Genomic DNA, 19,377 nt, shown 5'->3' with positions numbered 1-19,377 from the left:
TTAAAAATTAAAAAAAAAAACTAGACGAACAAAGGGAAACAAGGTTTGTCAGGATTAAGCATTATAAGCGTTAGACCATTTTTTAAACCAAGGTTGGAATCTGAAGTATAAGGGACAGAAAGTACGTTAGAAAAATCAAGGAGGAGCCAGTCACCCGACCCCAGAACAGGCCGTCAATATAAATCTTTTGCGGTACAGATGAGCCAGTGTACAGCTAAAGAATAGGAATGTGTAGTCAAGTCCAGAGGGTAAGCTGGAGCGTTCAGAAGGAGCTGCTCTGACATAAACTCGTGCTGAGGAAAGAACGGGGTCATCTTTATACTAGAGTAGGAAACTAAACCATCTTATGACTATATTCCACATTCGTAAGAATTAACAACAAAACACAAAATTAGTATGTATGGAAACTAGACAGTGGACAACTAAAAATTCTCAGCTTCCTTTAGATAACTCCAGCTGGAATCAGAAGTTGTGCTCCTCAGGCTCTGAAAGCCCAGGGCAGACAAACTCTGTTAGGCCTTAGGCACGAGATGACTGAGGAGCAGAGCATAGTGCCCCAAACCAGACTAACCTAAGCAGGGAAGCCGGTGACCTCCACGAGCATAAGGGAACTACTGAGCCAGCTGGAAACTAAAGAGCTCAGAATGGTGGGGAGGGGGACACAAGGGACCAGAGGAGAGCACTGCGGACCACAGGGAAGTGTGACAGTGAAGGATTTCAAGTCTTCCTAAAGGAGAGGGCACACATACAAAATTCATTGTTGGCTGGCTTAATGATCATAACAGTGTTCAGTTACCTCTTCAATGGCTTTTTGTCTTTTGTCTTCCACATCTTTATCTATTCTATACAGAAATAAAGAAGAAAAATAACCAGGCCATTATTTCAACTTATTGAACATTAAAGAGCATTTAATTCATGGAGGTATTCTGAAATTCACATTAGCTGTCATGCTTACTTCCCTCTTAGTCAAACTCTGAATGGAAGAAAACTTCCTTTTAAAAGGCTTTTACTGATATACCCAAGTTTCTACCAATAACATAATTTAAATAAAGTGCTTTTAAGCAACAGAAATGAAGTATTTCATTTGATAGAAAACTAATAACTGTCCAAATTCTCTTCTCTTCATTTACAGCGATTTCTTTATAGTGGTAATTTTAGGATAAACATAATTCTAAAAAGAAATTAAGAACCTACTGTTTTGAATAGATAAGCAAAAATATTAATTCTAAAATATACTAACAATATAAAATTTTGTCCAAATTTTTTGTTCTAATGAAATACAGAATTACAACACAAATTTTTCTGCTATAAACTTTAGTATAAAATGTTGGGTCCCAAGCACAAGGCACCACTGCCAGGGATGTGGCAACTGGCCTTGTGAGACCACTTCTTTATCTTATGCCAGCAAGCAATGTCCATCCATAAATTGGTAAATAAAATTGAAAAAATAATTCCAAATGATTTTCCTCAGTAACTGTTCATGTACCTAGCTGTTCCAGCTTTAAAGGAAAGGAAAAAAAGAAAAAAAAAAAAAAAGGAAGCCTCTATGAGGGTGTGTGTGTTGGTTAAGTCAAGGAATTATGACAAAATAAACTACGCTGATCCGCGCGTGCGTCCTAGCATGCGCGACAGACCCTGAGTCCAACAACTCAGCTGCTTCCACTACCGCGGCCATATGATAACCATACCAAAGTAACTGCATACGCATTAATCTCGCTTGAGCCCAGCCCTTCTGCAGTCTCACCAGAGGGGCTCAGGTCTGAAATATTCAGCTAATTATTGGAACCAGGTGACCGCTGGAACTGATAACTCTACTGTGGCAGATAGGGCAAAGTACCATGTCTAGCACACTGCTGCACACACATATGCACACAGGCGGCTAGTTCTCTGACTCCTCATGCTTTCCTTTATTCTGATACACCTGCGTGCACTACACGTACTAAGGGAAGGGCTGAGGGCCCTGGGAGTTAGAAGAGGCTTGTTGTTTGTTTCCATGCATAAACCGACACCTTCTGAGGAGAGTGTTCACTTCTTTTGGTAGAAGGACGAGCACTCAATGAACTACATCAGTAAATTAACATCAGAATAGATTCCTGCTTTCCTCCTCTAACAACAGATACACCTACTCGAATACACAAAAATTCTCTTTCTAAACTCAGCCAGATAACACACCGCTATTTTTGTAAAATATATTGCAACTGTGGGCTACTTGTCCAGTTAGCTTTTCAGGGCAGGAGGGATGTGCAGTGCCTCAGAGCTCAGGAAGTTACCTCCACAGATGGCACTGTAGCTGTCTGAATTCAATATACTGAAGAGGCAGAAAACACAGTATATATTTCGGGGGAGATAAAAAACTTACGCATATACTCATTTGACTTATTTTATCTTCCCTATGGAAGGTATTACTTAAAATGTAAAACTGTGCATGCTTTTCCCTTTTCAGCCCATTCCCTTTTGTCTATGACTTCAGGTGAGTATTGATTATGGGTGAATGGTCATCAGGACACCAAGCAGAGAGAAATGGAGTAGAAAAGCAGGCAAGCGTTCGGAAGGACATCTCAACAGATGCATCTTTCTATGAATTAATTCTAAATCCAGAGAAGAAAAGATCCAACTGCTTTGGACTATCAATATACCTATTTTATGACAGAAAATTAAATACAGAAAAGCCATGTATTTGATTCTTTTTCAAATATTCAAAAAAAAAAAAGACTATAAGCATTGCTCAGCCATTATCAAAGAAGCTTCCTCCTGAAGTAGATGAGAGCAAATACCCATAGCCAGACATTGTGCAGACAAATTGGGCCATTCAGCATAAATGGGATGTCTCCATCACATCCCTTTCTCAGGGCTCAGGGAACACTGCAGAGGAGGAGGTAAAAAGAGTGTAAGAGCAAGAGGTGGTGGAGGGTACCGTGGAGACAAGGCCCTCTACACCAACATGAGCACCACTCATCTGAACTCACAGATGACGCAGCATGCACGGCCTGCGTGAGTCTGCACCAGTTCCTATGTGTACAGATTATGGCTTCCAGTCTGGACGGAGTGGGTCTGATTCTTGTGCTTTCTCTTGTGCTCTGTTCCTTCTGTTTGCTTTGTCCAACCCCAATGTATAGGTTTTGTTTCACCATGTTATATTATATTATGTTAATCATATCATGTATATCATACTATATTATATTAGCATCCCTTAGAAGCCTGTTTATTTTCTTAAGAGAATGGAAAGTGAGTGGGATCCAGATGGAAGGGGAGGTGTGGAGTAACTAGGAAGAACAGAAGGAGGAGAAACCATAGTAAGATATATTATATGAAGGAAAAAAAATCTACTTGCAATAAAAGAAAAGAGAAAAAAATCAGACTGTAAAAGGAAGGCTCTTTAAACTATAAGTATTGCTTCCTAGCAATCTGTTAATTAAAAACCTAGCTCTGGCCCACTGGCAAAGTGCATGCTCTCTCTACATTGAACATCACTGAACAGCACAAGCCGGAGGCACACTGGTGTTTGAAAACTACCTAACACATCAACAAAGAAGTTCAGACTACCCAGGTGGCATGCAGAATTAAAGGGAAGACAATTTGCGGGCCCACGGAACGGCTCAGCAGGTAAGGCACTTGTCATGCACAGCCCTCTGCCTGAAATCAGCCTCTGGACTCCAAGGTGGAATGAGAGACCCAACTATTAAAGGCTGCCCTCTGCGCTCCACACCTGCTCCATGGCATGTGCTCTCTCGCTCACAGATACTGTGTGTGCACACTCACGGATCTTTTAAAAGGAATTGCGATTCCTCGATGACCTGTGTTAAAGATGAATGATGCTCAGAGCTCTCTACTGCCAACAAATGCGGCTGCATTCAGTGAGCTGTTAGGTTTTAGCCTTCCCTGATCAGGCAGCAACTGAAACGTATTCTGTTTTCTTCTTAGTCACCAACCCAAACATCAGAAAGACAACTATAGAGAAAAGTTACAAATGTCAGAGTGCTTCTCTAGCTAACCAAGCACTAGGAAGGCAGACGTGTTTTGAGTGTGTGTGGGGGAGGATTGGGGGGAGGGGCGTGGCATGTGTGCACATGTGTCAGTTGTACAAGAAATGGATTCCTATACAGACTGCAATTCTAAGTCAAGGGATCGTTCCAGAAATATAATGCTTTAAACTTAAAAAGGGAAAAAAATCCACATTAATTTTTTTCTTTGTTGATATATGTACACATATAAATAACAGGCTTTTAGAAGTTCGTATTTTTCTTTACATAAGAGTCTGCTACTATACTCAAGTAGGAGAAAGGCAAACTTACCGAGAAAGCCTTAGGTAGGAAGCCTGCCGATGGATCTCCTCTGGATCAATCTCTACAGGATTTATTATGGCCAGCTGATCAATAGACCACCTAAATTTCCCTGGAGTCTTAATAAAATAAATATACATATAAAATCAAACTAAAATAGTTCATCAAAATGATACCCAATATTACCTTCAAAACTGCAGATGGCTAGAACATAAAAATCTTTTGTGGCTTATACTTTCTGAGTTCAATTACTGTAAATTAAATGGCAAATGTAACCAAGTCCCACTAAGTCAACCTGCTGCACACTATCTCTTAAAACACCACCGTCTTCTGGACAATTTTAAAGATAGCATAATACTCTAAAAACCAGAGCAACAAAGCTATAGAAATTAGATTAGCATGCATGAGGGAGAAACGGTGCCCGTGGTTAATTTACCAAAGGTAGAAGACATTAATCGCCATTGAGAATGAAATCTCAACTACACAAGTAGCTCCAACAGCTCCTGAAATAACTGTCCTCAAAATATTGAATACCATCTAGGGCTTCTCCATATGCAGCTATTCAGCTGGTCCCAAACCTTACTCAAATCTAAAACTGTAACTACAAATATCCTCAGGGGAAGGCAGGCAGGGTGTTATCATTTCTGGCTTTGAAGTTTAATCACAATTTAACTGATGCCAAGTGGACACCTTTACTCCCAGCATGCAGGGGCAGGGGCAGGGGCAGAGGCAGGTCAATCTCTTGTGAGTTTCTGGCTAGCCTGGTCCAGAGAGCTTGTTCCAGGACAGCCAAGGCCACACAAAGAAACCTTGTCTGGAAAAACAAAAACCAAAGCATTCTTTTATTACTGTGGGCATATCTATGTCCATGTTTGTGAGGATATAAGTGTGTGTGTGTGTGCGCACGCGTGCATCTGCACACATGCACACTAGGAGGCTGGAGGCCAATCTTGGGTATTATCCCTTGGTTTTTTGAGACAGGGTCTTCATTGGCATTGATCCAATTAGTAATCTAGGCTGGCTGGGCAAGGAGCCCCAAGAATGGGGCTGTATTATCTCCCCTACACTAGAAGGACAACCATCCATCACCCCTGGCTTTGTGACATGGGTCCTGGGGCTCTAACTCATGTCCTTGTGCTTGTTCTACAAATGGCAAGCATGCTACCTACTGAGCTATCTTCCCAGCCACCGTTATTTACTTTGGATTAAGATAATTTGAAGTTAGACAACTTTAAAATAAGCTAAGTCTTATCATAATCAGTGAATGTTGCAAGGCCAAACTAACGCAATGACTATATAAACTGAGTCTGGCTCACGCACAACTCTTTCCTGTCTACGCTGCCATAAAACGCAGAAGAAACAGCCATCTGGTGTCTTAGTGAGGGTTACGATGACTGTGATAAAACACCACGACCAAAAGCAACTCTGGGAGAAAAGGGCTGATCTGGCTTAGACTTCCATATTACTGGTCACCATTGATGGAAGTCAGGGCAGGAACTCAAACAGGACAGGAACCTGGAAGGAGGACCTGAGGTAGCCATGGCCTCGGGAGTGCTACTTAATGGCTTGCTCAGCTTGCTTTCTTACAGACCCCAGGACTACCAGCCTGTCAATGGGACCATCCACAATAGACTGTGCCCTCCTATACTAAGTTTTAATCAAGAAAATGTCCAACAGGTTTGGCTGAAATGCAATCCAATGGGCGCATCTTCTCAACTGAGTCTGAGACTTGAGCTTAAAGTCAAGCTGACATCAAAGTAGCCAACGCACCTTGCTTTACAACAGCTTTTCTAGGTAAGTGTGCTTAACAAATCAAAAGAACCTTGCCAGGGTAGCAAAGTAAAAAAAAAGCAACACTGATGAAGTCTTCCCTGATTTCCTAAAGAACACACTTCCTATGTTCCATCCTTCTGATAAATATTATTCATAGGACATGAGTTACAATTTCTTTTTTTTTTTTTTTTTCGGTTTTTTGAGACAGGGTTTCTCTGTGTAGCCCTGGCTGTCCTGAAACCCACTTTGTAGACCAGGCTGTCCTTGAACTCAGAAATCAGCCTGCCTCTGCCTCCCGAGTGCTGGGATTAAAGGCGTGTGTCACCTCGCCCGGCTACACGTTGCAATTTCAAAGTTGCTCATTTTGCTGAGTTTTTTCCCAACAGTGCAGGACTTTGCTCCCTTTTATAATAACCGCAAGCTTTATTAGGGCTAAACGTTTTCAAATGGCCGGGCAAAAGGAAACAAAGTTATCACTATTTTATGACAGAAAAATAATAAGAAATTCACATTTCTGTGTCCATAATTCGTTACTAGAGCGTGGCATGTTTGTCTCCATATTGGTCTTGGCTGCTGTCTTTGGTCTGAGGTGTATATGAGTAGCTCAGCTGTGACCAGCTAACTTGTAAAGCCTGTCTGCTGTTTCCTGTTGGTGTGGGCAGTTCCTGGATGTCGACCTACTGCGTAAGAGTGCTCAGATCATGTCTGCTCAAAGAACCATTAGAAGATTAGGTGCCATCTTCTTCTTGTATTTACACTTAAAATTATTTGTAGTTACTTTCACTTAAAATCACTTGTAAACACTAGGCAAGAGAAACTTACTGGTAGTTTTGTGGACTTAAAGATAGAAGGACTAGCAAGGGTTTGTTCATGGAGATTAGAATAATCACTAGGACTTTCAAAGGGATTTAAAACAGGAATCCTTCCTGGAGTTTCTGGTGTTATTTGCATTTTTAATTCGCTGACATCTCCCATAGCCCAGGAAGCAAACTAGAAAGAAATCAAAAGTACACATATTAAAATTATTGAGTATCATAGATACTGACAAAATACATTCAACATCTCACTCCAAATCGAATCCTCTTGGGGTTTTCTATGGTTTACAAAGGAGAATCAGTCCTGCACGTTTTCTCAAGCCTAACCTTGGGAGCTGGGGAAGGTACGGCAATGCTCCTATCATTTTTTCAGAGGAAGCAACACATTGCACGGAAGTTATGCGGCATATATGAAGCAGCCAACCAGTTATGAGTGGGCTCTGGTCCAATCTGATTACACCAAAAATAAGTGCCTTTCCAACCAAACGATTTCTATTTGTCGTTTTCTTTATCCATCATCTCAAGACTAAACCGTATGAAAACCGTCCGGATACCCAAATAATTCCATACAGTACTGCAATTATTACTACTGGCACGTTAGTCCTCACTTGAACAGGGTGAGTGACAGGCTGGATCCAGGTGGGGATTTAAACTACTTTTCCTAAAGAGCACTCCACCTCCGGGATCCAAAGGCACGCTGCATTCCTTCCAAAGCGGGTTACAGCCAGAAAGGGGGAGGGGGGTGGAGAAGAAAAGAATTTACTTTTGGAAGTTCAAAGTTGAGCGGGCTCCCTCGGTAACAGCAGAGACGTCACTTCCAGCGACCATTCAGTGTCCAGGCGCCCTCTCTCTCTGCTCCCTTTCACACCTAGGCGAGCTCACAGGCACGTCTGGGGCCAGGAAACCAGAGCGGTCCACCTCGAAGCAGGAGTCCAGGCCTGGGGCCACGGAGAACGTACCTACACTCGTGGGTACCGTGGAAGTTCTAGCATCACCCTGCAGATGCCCACGCCAGGCGCCGACTCTTTAACTCCCTCTGTGCTCTCCGGCCAACCAGGGCGCGGGGCGGGGAGAAGCCACTGGCCAATCACGTCCCACCGCCGTCCGCGAACCAGCCAATGGCGTCGAGGCGGCGGGGTGAATTCGAACGCTAACTCCTCGCCCTACGTTCCGCGCAAGGGAACGAGGCTCCAAATTCAAATCAACGCGGTCCAGCGTCGGCGCTCGGCGCGAGGGGGCGGGGCCCGGGCGGCGGGGGCGGGGCCTGGGCGGTGCGAGCGCAGCCGCGCGGTGTGTGGGCGGGGCCGAGCGGCGGCGGGCGCTCCAGTTCCGGGTCAGGCCTTCTCGCTCCAGGCGGGAGCTTCTCCTCTCCATGGCGAGCGGTAGCGGCGCGGGCGCGGGAGCGGGTGCGGCGGCCTCGGCCAACCTGAACGCGGTGAGGGAGACCATGGACGGTGAGTGCGCGTCGTTCTCGTCTAACCGGGCCTGCGCTTCCCGGCGCCGAGTTCCCCGGGTGGAGGCGTCGTGGAGGACCCCACGGTCCCCGCGTCGGCCTCGGCGGTACCCTGCCAGGGGACGGGGAAGGGGACCCGCCGCGACCTCGAAGCTGGCGGCCCCAGAGCTCCGGCTTTCCGCTGCGGCGGAGTTTGGCGCGCGGGGGCCGTTCCAGGCCTCGCGACCGCTGCCTGCGCGCCCAGCCTGGGGACAGGCGACCCGCCCGGTGTCTGGCGCGTGCTCCTGTAGCTGGAGAAGCCTACGACTGGAGACCCGGCGCGAAAGGGGTCGTGGACCTTTTTGTCCACGCGGTGAGCTCAGTTCCGGGGCCCAGGCGTTTCAGTAACGGGTTATTTGTTTCCAGTGATTGAGCACCTCTCCCCGTCACCATCTCTCACTCCTTAGATCGGGCGACACGGGTGACCGCGGTTGTGGGTGTGTCCGCGCCCGCTGCCTGATAGGTAGAGCGCACCCGCAGGTACAGAAATAAATCTGAGTTCCCTTTTCTCTGCTATGGTTCTGCAGCTTTGTCCCTCTCGGACCCAACGCTTAGAAAGTAACTATTATTCGTAAACAATAAAATAAAGTTGTAGCTCCGAGGGGGTATTGTTGGGTATTTAAAATAAGACAGCCAGGTAAAGTGTGTATCAAGTGATCGGTTTTATTTGCTTTTTCTTTTGCGTTAGCAAGCATCTTTCTTTGTCTTAATTTTACACGTTTCCATCTACGTGTGGTGCTACAAGTCTGTTTTGGCAGTGGCTTTGATGGTTTCCAGAGGTTACCCCCTCAGCATCTTTCTCAAAAGATAACCTTATGTAATTGTCGCCGTCCCGCCCTGTGTTTTCTTCTCTAAACGCCCACTTTCTTATCTTGCTCCTTCTGATAGAATCTTTGAATGTCCTGCTCTGATCACTGCTTTCATTTTTAAAGAGTAAAACTGCTAGAAGCTTTGCATTGGTTTTCCCCACCTCATAGGTGTTTGGCACATTGTTCTTTTTCTGTCTCCAGCCTGTCTTTTTTTTTTTTTTCTTTTTTTCATCTTAGATGTTCCACGGTTTATTGTTTTGTAAAATAAATGTATGTACACAAGGGTACCGTTGTGGGTTTCAGGTTGTGTTGTTCTGAGATAAGACTCTTCGCCCTGTGTAGCCTAGAGTGACCTCAACTTCCCGAGCCTTCTCTTTTTGCCTCTGGAGCGGCCATGGGGTGGGGTGCTGGGTGCACCAGTGTGTGTTGTGAGTAGTATCTGAAGAGAACGGGTTAAGTTGGTGGGCCTGCTGTGAGGGAGGGCTCAGGCTTGCATCCCAACCTTTTATGAGAGAACTTGTTGTAAAGTAAAAAGTACACAGTATAAAAACATTGACGAAGTTTGTTTGCTTTTTTAACGAAGTAAGAGTATGTGTGAGGTTTTAGCGCATTTAAGTCACTGTTCAAGAACCAACATGACATTTTCAGTTTGGATCTTCCTTTGATAGCAGTTTTTCTTGAAGCTCAAATGTTTTTCTCCTTTTCATTCTGCTCATTTCAGATTCCTAACCGTGACTTTAAGCTTTTCCTGTCAGTGGTTGCTAGGTTAGTGGGACTCACCTGTAAAGTTTTCTTTTCAATTTCGAGGGCAAGCAGGTATGTAACTTTGCACATGCTGTGGGAGGAATATGATTTTTCCCAGCCATATACTCACAAACAAGACGAGGAAGTCTCTATCGGTGAAAAAGAGGTTTTCCCTATACGACAGGAGCAGAAGGGAACCACAGTGGGGTTTTGAGGACTTTGAGGAAGCACGTTGCTCTGCAGAAATGCACCATCTGCCATCACAGGGATGGAGAAGCACCCGCTGTGTGGGGAGCCAAGATGCTTCTATTAACCTTTGTCCTGAGAACTTGGGGTCCGATTGAGAGGTGTCAAGGAGCTTGGGACCAGGAAGAGCTTCCCATCTTCATCCAAATGTCACAAAGTACAAAAGGAGAAAAGAGAAAGGCGTTGGCAGGATACCTGGTAGGCCCATGCCAAAGTGTCCCCCTGAGAAATCACACCATGCAACAGATCTGGTATAAAGGGGGGTTGTTTGGGGGACGGGAGAGGAGTGAGGGCCTGGAGAAGGGGTAGTGGACATATAAGTAGGCGCACAGATGGGAGTAGAGCCATGAGGACAGAGAAGCCAGAGCAGAGGACAGGAATGGAGAAGGAGATGGAAAGAGAGAAAGACAGAGTAAGAGAGACTGAAAACAGAGAGAGTGACTGGAGTGGAGCACAGTGCACAGAGCCTGAGTTAGTTAGCACAGTCACCAGCCAGAGACCCAGATGGGAGGGGCACAAAACACCCACAGTAGTAGAGTCATACAACACCATGCTCCCTCTCACAGGGCTGGAGGACAATGCCATTTTACCAGCCACGGTGGAAACCACAATTTGTGAAGCAATGGGTACAGTCTGTGGAAGGTTCTTACCTTAGTAGCAGCATCACTTATTGGCTAAGGTGCTTTGATTCTGCCCAACTCATTTGAAGAGCTAGACCTGAAAGAATCCGTTACCATGTAACTATATTTATTATAAGCTCAATAATACAGAAAAATAAAACATGTCTGTACTGGCTGGTTTTATGTGTCAACTTGACACAGGCTGGGGTTATCACAGAGAAAGGAGCTTCAGTTGGGGAAGTGCCTCCATGAGATCCAACTATGGGGTATTTTCTCAGTTAGTGATCAAGGGGAAAAGGGCCCTTGTGGGTGGGACCATCTCTGGGCTGGTAGTCTTGGGTTCTATAAGAGAGCAGGCTGAGCAAGCCAGGGGAAGCAAGCCATTAAGTAACATCCCTCCATGGCCTCTGCATCAGCTCCTGCTTTCTGACCTGCTTGAGTTCCAGTCCTGACTTCCTTGGTGATGAACAGCAGTGTGGAAGTATAAGCTGAATAAACCCTTTCCTCCCCAACTGCTTCTTGTTCATGATGTTTGTGCAGGAATAGAAACCCTGACTCAGACAATGTCCTTCCAAGTAAAATTTACAATATTTGGCTTATAATCACTAGGTATATAAAACAGGAAAATATGAGTTATGATGAGAAAAATGCAAACCATTAATGGAAAAAAAGCCACAGGCGATACTGTATTCCATATTAAAAACTTTTAATACTGACATGGAAAATATATTTTTAAGTCTCACGTTGAACTTTGAGACATGAGAAGTAGGAAAAGTTGGATGCTCACATGAATACTACAGTTTTCAGTACTTAGGGTTAAATTGGTGAACAACTAAATATTGTTAACGTGTCTGTTTTCCCAAAATAATCCACAGTTCCCTGCAACTGAAGCAGGAATCCCAGAACATTTGTTTTGGAAATTCATGAAAATGTCTGACTTGACCCAGAGAATAAAAAGGCTTATATACATGAAAGTGACAGAAGAATATTTAACCCACTCTGTGCAGTATAAAATTAGTCATTAATGATACAGGTATGATACAATGTGCTCTACAGATCTCTGAGAACATTCATGTAGTAAAGGTAGCAATTGCAGTTAGTGATAAAAGGGCATATCATCCAGTAAGTAATATTGTGGTAACTGGCTTATTGCTGGGAAAGGGGTCTTTTCTTCTACCTACACTACAGGAATTGAATATTTAAATGTTTATGGAAGTCAGAAATCAACTTGTCCAAGTGCTGGACAAGAATAATGATACATTCAATCTGCATGGGAAATAATGTCCTAAGCGTAATGCAAGGAAGACGTATGCAGCAGACGTTGTGTTATCAGTTGGCATGAATTCATGAATTGTAAGCACACTGTTGGGAACAGCCATCCGTTAACAGAGTTACCGTGACTGCTGTGTGTATGTCCTGTAAGGAAAGGGATTCCTGGAAGAGTGCTTGGGTAGAGAGGTTCTGCTCTTGCTTTTCATGTCAAAGACAGATATTCTAGTGAATTACCAAGAAATGCAGTGCTGGAGAAAATGAAGGCGGGGTCACATGCGGTGCTCGTACATACCTATAGGCAAAACACTCATGTACATAAAATAAAGTGAAGTTAAATTATACAAGCTTTTATTAATAAAGCCAACAGATGCAGTTATGATGTCAAATTATTCGGAAAGGTTCTAAAGCCTTTTGTGCCTATGTTGCTGAGGCTTTCTCATAGCATGTATATACACAGATGTACCACAGTTCCCGCAGCAGTGGCAAGAGCAGCTGAAAGCAGGGCATTCCCATGAAAAGGTGTGCTAGGCAGCTGTGTTTTAAGATTGAGGCACAAGGCTGGCAAGATGGTTCATTAGATAAAGGTGCCATGCCAGCAAGCCCGACAACCTAGATTAGTTCCCAGGACCTACGTGGTGCAAGGAGTGAACTGTAAGTGGTTCTCAGACCTCTGCTTGTGCACTGTGGCCTAGGGAAACCCCCGCCACACACACACACACACACACACACACACACACACACACATGCATCACTCAGTCAGTAAACGTTTTTTTGTTTTTTTTTTAAAGAGGCAGAGAAGCACATGCTGGCTTCTGAATTCTAAGGTGCTGGCTCCTTTATAGATGAGTGCCTTACTCAGCCATCATCAGAGAAGCTTCCTCTTGCAGGAACTGAGAGAAACTCCAGAGACCCACAGCCAGACATTGTGCAGAGTTAGAGCCCTTGGAAATCTCAGACCCAAATGCAGTATCTCCATCAAATCCCTCTTAGAGCTCAGGGAGCCCTGCTGAAGAAGACACTGAGAAAACAAGGCCCCTAAATCCAAACGACCACAACAGATCTGAACACTCAGAGATGAAGCAGCAGGCACAGGGCTGCCTGGATCTGCCCCTGGCCTGTGTAGATTCTGGCTTCCAGTTTAGTGGGTTTTGTTGGTTTGTTTTTAAGTGGGATTTCTGAATATCCAATCCAGAGTGGGTCTCTGGCTGCTCGTTCCTTTCCCCGAGCTCTTCTCCTTCTGTTTGTTTCTAAGGCTAATGGAAAGAGGAGGGAGTAGCAGAAGGGGAAACCGGAACCTGGATTTATTATGTGAAAAAATAATCTAGTAAAGGATATTTTTAAACGATGAGTGAAAAGTCTTGAATTTCAAGTTATAGTTATCATGCTAAAGTTTTTTCCACAAATTCTTTAACTTCTCTTTATAACTGTTCATATTATAATTTGGTTACTATATTCTCTCTTGCTTTCTTCCTTCCATACTCCCCATAGGCGTGTACCCTCCTTGCTGTCCTCCAAACTCATGGTCTCTATTTCTTTTCTAGTTGTTATTGCATGCATATGTATATACATAAGTATGCCTAAATAAAACCTGTTCAGTCCTTTAAAAAAAAGAAGTACCACATGCATTTTTATTTTTAGGTGTCTATGCTTTTAAAAATTGTGTCTATATCTTTTTCAGTTCTGCTTGAGATTTCAAGAATTTTGAATACCGGCTTAGATATGGAAACGCTGTCTATTTGTGTACGGCTTTGTGAACAAGGAATCAACCCAGAAGCCTTATCATCTGTTATTAAGGAGCTTCGCAAGGGTACTGAAGCACTAAAGGTTAGATTTGCATGTTAGTTTGTTATAAATAAATGAAAAATTTTTTTAAAGATTTATTTATTTTTATTATATATAAGTACACTACAGCTGTCTTCAGACACTCCAGAAGAGGGTGCCAGATCTCGTTATGGATGGTTGTGAGCCACCATGTGGTTGCTGGGATTTGAACCTCGGACCTTCGGAAGAGCAGTCGGGTGCTCTTACCCACTGAGCCATCTCACCAGCCCTAAATGAAAAATCTTAACTAAACCAGGTTATGCAAACTTCTAATGCTATCAGGTGAAAGTCTCAAGACGAGAAGCTAAATGTTCAGACCGCAGAAATTATTGATAAACCATGATATCATTTCTTAGAAATTTCTCACTATCTTTAGAATTTTTCTGTGTTGACTAGAATTGTGCTTCCTGCCAAATGTTAGGTTCAAGTTCTGATCCCTGGTACCAATTGAGTCTAACCATATTTGAAAATCGTATTTATACATTTGTCACAGATTACAATGAGCTCATACTGAGTTAGGGTGGTTTCTAATCCAGCAATTGGTGTCATAATTAGGTAAGGGAAATTTGAATACAGATAATCAGAAAGAACACCGTGTGAAGACAATAGGAGAGAAGTCTGTATGGTGGTGAGGTATCTCATTAACTGTGACTATTGAAATTGCAAGTGATTACAATTAAACTTGTCCAACAGCAAAATGGCTTCCCTTTTCTTCTGAGAAAATGGTACTATATGAAATATGTAGATAGCTTGGTTTTCACTTTGTTGTTTTTCAAACAACCCAAGGGTTTTTTATTTTCTTCTTTTTAATCTCTGAGTTTTTAAACCTAATACAAAGGGTAGACAAAATATACTTAAAGAGTAAATATTGATTTAAAGGTACCAAAAGGGCTGGGACTGTTGGGGCTGGCCGGCGGCTCTCATGTCTGGGTTCAAGCCTGGGAGGCAGCCTGGAGCTGAAAGAAAAGGAATCTAGGCGGAAGAGAGAGAGAAATGGAGCCAAGACAGTATTCTGATCAAGACTCAAATTTTTTTTTTTTTTTTTTAAGATTTATTTATTTATTATATGTAAGTACACTGCAGCTGTCTTCAGACACTCCAGAAGAGGGCGCCAGATCTCGTTACGGATGGTTGTGAGCCACCATGTGGTTGCTGGGATTTGAACTCTGGACCTTCGGAAGAGCAGTCGGGTGCTCTTACCCACTGAGCCATCTCACCAGCCCAAGACTCAAATTTTTAATGGCAGACACGCTTTATAAAGGAGTGGGGAAGCCCATTCCCGCCAAATCATCCTTGGAGCCCAGCTGCAGGTGACCACATGTAGGATCATATGTAGACTCCCAGCAGGCAGCGGCAGGGGCAGCTGGCAGCTGACAGCCGCAGTGGCAGAACAATAGAGTGGTCCAGGGAGGCAGGCTCCACCCTAGGTGATCTCCTTAGTGGTAAGCAAAGTCCAGGTCTGGCTCAGCCTGCTTCAGGCTTGTACGGGGAGGTTACATGGGACAATGGCTCAGTGAAGTCTTTGAGATACAAACATGTTTTTGATCTCCAGCGTTCAATAGGAGTCTGGGTTCAGGGATGTGTTTCCTAGAGCTGGGGTGCCGGGGTAGAGATAGGGTTCCTGGGTCCTGCTGGCCAGTTAGTGCAGACCAATCAGTCGACTTAAGACCTGGTAAAGCTAAGGTGGAAGGTGACTGTGGAAGGCACCTGGTGCTGATTGCAGACACTTGTGCACTGCACAGAGAATTACGGAACCACAGTTATCACTACTAGCACTTTAGAGACCTCTCTTCCCTCCATAGTCACTGTTCTCAGCCCCCTGGCTTTCCCCTCCAGCATCCTGAGTTCTAAAGTAGATATTCACCAGTCTCACTGAACTAGAAGTCTGAAATTACTTTAACTTTAGAAAAGTTTATGCTTCGTTTAAATACAATCTTCTTTTTCCACTGTTTTTCCCCTTTTCTGTTACATCTGTCGTGTTCATTTATGTTGAATGCCACTGTAATGTGTTTCTTTCATGCAAATAGATTTCCTTCCACAAATATACAACAATTTACCCTTTCTGTGCTGAGTAGATACTGAGTTGTGCTACTCTGAGCCTTATTTAGCATTATTGTAGTTCATACCTCTTCATGCTTATATATGTGCAGTTGTTCTAGGTATGTACCCAGGCATAAACCGCTGGGCTGTCGGTTGTGTGTTATCAACTTAATGATCATCACAGCACCAAGCTTTCCCAGAGTAGTTGTCTTCATTTATAGCTCACCAGCAGCACACGATTTGCCTCTGCTTCATGTTCGTCAGTGGTCAGCCATCTCTCATTAAGGAGCATGTTTGGGACCTCTTTGTTTAAATTGCACTTCTGAGAACCCTAAGAGTGAATGCAGTTCATGGGGGTTTGCCCAGCCTTTTTAAAAATTCACTTGCTTTCTTTGTCATCTTTTTAAAAACTCAGTTTATAGCTTTCACAGCAGGATGAAAACTGCAAAGTTAGTAGGAAGCAGTGAAATGAATACTTCCTTGTACTAGAGAGACCATAGGCTCAGACTGTGCCGGCATCACTTCCTCCAGTCATACAGTAACAGCAAGGTGCTGCTCAGGAATCTGAAGCTAATGGCAATGTCATCCAGCTACTGACAGTTACAGTTAAGTGGTATACTGGAGTTTTAATTGCACCGTCTTACAAAGAATGTGTGAGCCAGCTTTTTAAATGCTTTCCTTTTTGAGACAGAATTTCAATGGGTATCCAAAGCTGGCCACAATCAGACTGATGGAGATCAGCCTGCCTCTGTCTCCAGAGTGCCACCAGACCTTAGTGAGTGGTTTACTGTTGTGAACAGACACCATGACCAAGGCAACGCTTATAAGAACAACATGTATTTGGGGCTGACTTACGAGGTTCAGGCATGGTACAGGCAGAGCTGAGAGTTCTACGAGATCTAAAGGCTGCTAGTGGAAGACTGACTTCCAGGCAGCTAGGATGAGGGTCTTAAAGCCTATGCCCACAGTGACTTACCTACTCCAACAAGGCCACACCTCCACATAGTGCCACTCCCTTGGCTAAGCATATTCAAACCATGACAACTGGCAGCAATTTTCAAACTGTGTTCTTACTCTTGGGCAGTAAGTCTGGGGGAGGAAAACGCTAATTCAGACTGGTTGTGAGCAGCCAAGTCTGAGGCAAGCAAGGTCAGCTCTGCTGCCTGCAAAGGGAACGGTTAGGCTGCTGCTTTGCAATATTTATCATTTCCCCAATATTTCATTGTATTTCCTTGAACTAGCTAAAAAGAACATTTTAACTAGGAAATAGAAGTACATTAAAAATCCAGCATGTGTTTCTAAGATAAAATTGATCATCTTCATATTGATCTTCATATTGTTATTAAGAAATTATATTAAGTCTTTGTTTTGTTCCTTTTTTTTTTTAAGCAGGACTTCTTCCCCATGGAGTTCAAGGTTAGCTCTAGCTCTTCTGGGCTTAGCTTCCCAAGTGCTGGGCTGACTGGTAGATAGATGTTTATTCTTTCAAGTCCTAGAATACATATCATATTTATTTATTTATTTTGGTGAATCAGACAAACCTGGGAGGTGAGGTCACCCAGTCTGGGAAAGAAAACACATTGCACATTCTCACTCATGCAAATCCTAGTCTGTAATACATACATGTGTAGACAGTTGTAAGGGATACTGCCTACCATTCAGAAAAGAGAGCAAGAAGGGTGATCCTGGGTGAGTCCTGAAAATACAGAGCTCATTGTTTCTCTAGTTTTAACTGTCATGCTGTGTCCGTTCCATCTGTGCGTCTGCATCTGCATAAGAACATACAAATGTAATTGGTAGTGAAGGTAAAGCACGGAATGAAGCTGCATGGCTTACTGTGTCAGCTATATGGAGTTTGGGACTGGGAGTTCAAGTGTGATTTCTCTACTTCTGAGTTCATTACAATAAAATTATTTTTGTTTTTAAGTAAAATACCATAAATACCTTTTAGCAAAAATAAAAAAAGAAATAAAAAGAAGAAAAATTACAAATATCTTCTCTGTTTGCTGCTATTCTTTATTTGTAGCTTAATAGGTCTTTCTCATTATTAATTCTGTCTTTACACTACAGTAAAACAAACTAATGAAGACCTTGGAAAACAAGTTATGTGTTAACTCTTAAAGAAGTAGTACATTTTACATGATCTCTATTATATAAATTACTCCTTTTTGTAATCTGGCAGTAAATTTAAAGTATCTGATAATACAACAAAAATTAAAAATCATTGTATTTTTCCAGGAAAACCAATTGAGTTGTGATGTGGAATAACTAGCTGTTTGTTAAATATGGTATAGTATTGGTAGATTTACCTCCATGGTTGTCTTAACTATGGTTTCTTAAAATAATGGATCTTGCTCTCTTGTTCTGTCTAGGCTGCTGAAAACACAAGCTGACTTCCAGAGAATTCCTGATGAGATATGTCAAGCTTGGCAAGAAAATTTGAAGATTCCATCATAGTCAAGATATAAAATGACAATGCTGCATGCTGCGTAGAAAATGTTTTCTTTTACAAAGAATTATAAAACCATGGCTGAGCGTGTCAGTGGGAAGTGGCTTGAGCGAGAACCAGCACGTGTGTTTACATCACGTCTCGTTGTAATGGCCCCAATTCCAGAGTGTTGCCACACTTATTTATGTATTCCTTATTTATAGCTCTGCTAGCTGTGAGTTTCTAAACAGCATCTAGCCGACATGCACGGCTGCTGGGCCTGGTGGAAGTTAGTGGATCGTATCCGAGGTGATGCGTAGTAGCTATGGCTTGTTGACATTACCAATATAAACCTTAATTTTGAATTGTTTAAGCATAAAAACTGGCTGTGTGTTCCATTGAGCTGCAAGTTAATGGAATTTGAACTGCTGTTTGTGAAGTTTTCTGTTTCACATCTTGTTTTTAAAAATAGGATCCAAAACATCTCAAATCATCTCCTTAACAGAATATTTAGTTTTTTACCCAGTTTTTTGGCAGTTAAAGGTGTAAAGAAGATCATTTTTATATTGTTGAAAACTTAGAACTTTTAGAAACTTGGATTTTTAAAAAGAAATGCCAGGGCTTAACTTAGCATTATTTGAAGTTTGAACCATTAAAATCTAATAAGAACAGCTGAAGTGCATTTCTCTGTAAATTTTATAACCACATAAAGGTCCACAAAATAATGTATGAAGTGAAAACAGCAAACATACACAATTCCTTTTTAATGTTATTGCATAAAAACAATAAGCTTACTAGCGAATCTTGACTGGCTCTAAGTCACTACATAGGTGGTGTATTTCAACAGATTAACTCATGTTTTCTAAAGAAGTAGGATTTCCAGTTGTTCAACAAAAACTAATGAAATATGTACCAGTATTATTTGCAGAAAATGTTTGTCATTTTTACCATTAAAGCTTTTAACTCATCAAAATGGTGGTCAAAGATAAATTCAAAAAAGTTGTGATGGAGTTGGTTCTGTTCCTGTTACAGAATTT

The 19,377-nt window shown here is 42.8% G+C and overlaps 2 protein-coding genes across 4 annotated transcripts in view; one reads left to right on the top strand and one right to left on the bottom strand.

Moving 5' to 3' along the window:
- Positions 1-8,090, bottom strand: part of Bora (BORA aurora kinase A activator) — a 26,931-nt gene extending 18,841 nt beyond the window's left edge. For 2 of the 3 annotated variants that reach the window (XM_021182151.2, XM_021182152.2), the window contains exons 1-4: positions 7,632-8,090; positions 6,876-7,043; positions 4,293-4,399; positions 797-842 (exon numbers count right to left, since the gene is read on the bottom strand). In XM_021182151.2, coding sequence (XP_021037810.1) covers positions 797-842; positions 4,293-4,399; positions 6,876-7,028 — 306 coding nt within the window. In that variant the 5' untranslated portion in view covers positions 7,029-7,043; positions 7,632-8,090. Of the gene's footprint in view, positions 1-796; positions 843-4,292; positions 4,400-6,875; positions 7,044-7,545; positions 7,576-7,631 lie in introns of those variants that run through there. The other variant, XM_029468729.1, reaches the window with a different exon arrangement.
- An 89-nt stretch (positions 8,091-8,179) lies between these two features.
- Mzt1 (mitotic spindle organizing protein 1) lies at positions 8,180-19,371 on the top strand. The gene is made up of 3 exons (XM_021182230.2): positions 8,180-8,322; positions 13,730-13,875; positions 18,285-19,371. The coding sequence occupies exons 1-3, from the start codon at positions 8,241-8,243 to the stop codon at positions 18,303-18,305; spliced, it is 249 nt and encodes an 82-aa protein (XP_021037889.1). The 5' UTR covers positions 8,180-8,240; the 3' UTR covers positions 18,306-19,371.
- The last annotated feature ends 6 nt before the right edge of the window (positions 19,372-19,377 follow it).

The sequence above is a fragment of the Mus caroli genome, chromosome 14 (assembly GCF_900094665.2).
Source record: "Mus caroli chromosome 14, CAROLI_EIJ_v1.1, whole genome shotgun sequence".
In the NCBI taxonomy this organism is placed as follows: Eukaryota; Metazoa; Chordata; class Mammalia; order Rodentia; family Muridae; genus Mus; species Mus caroli.
This window is presented reverse-complemented; position numbering and strand designations above follow the sequence as displayed.

Bases quoted from the DNA above. Each gene is read 5' to 3' on its own strand.
- Mzt1 (XM_021182230.2), top strand. From the start codon at position 8,241: ATGGCGAGCGGTAGCGGCGCGGGCGCGGGAGCGGGTGCGGCGGCCTCG. The intron at 8,323-13,729 runs GTGAGTGCGCGT...TATCTTTTTCAG, and splicing joins GGTGAGGGAGACCATGGACG to TTCTGCTTGAGATTTCAAGA. The intron at 13,876-18,284 runs GTTAGATTTGCA...TGTTCTGTCTAG, and splicing joins AGGGTACTGAAGCACTAAAG to GCTGCTGAAAACACAAGCTG.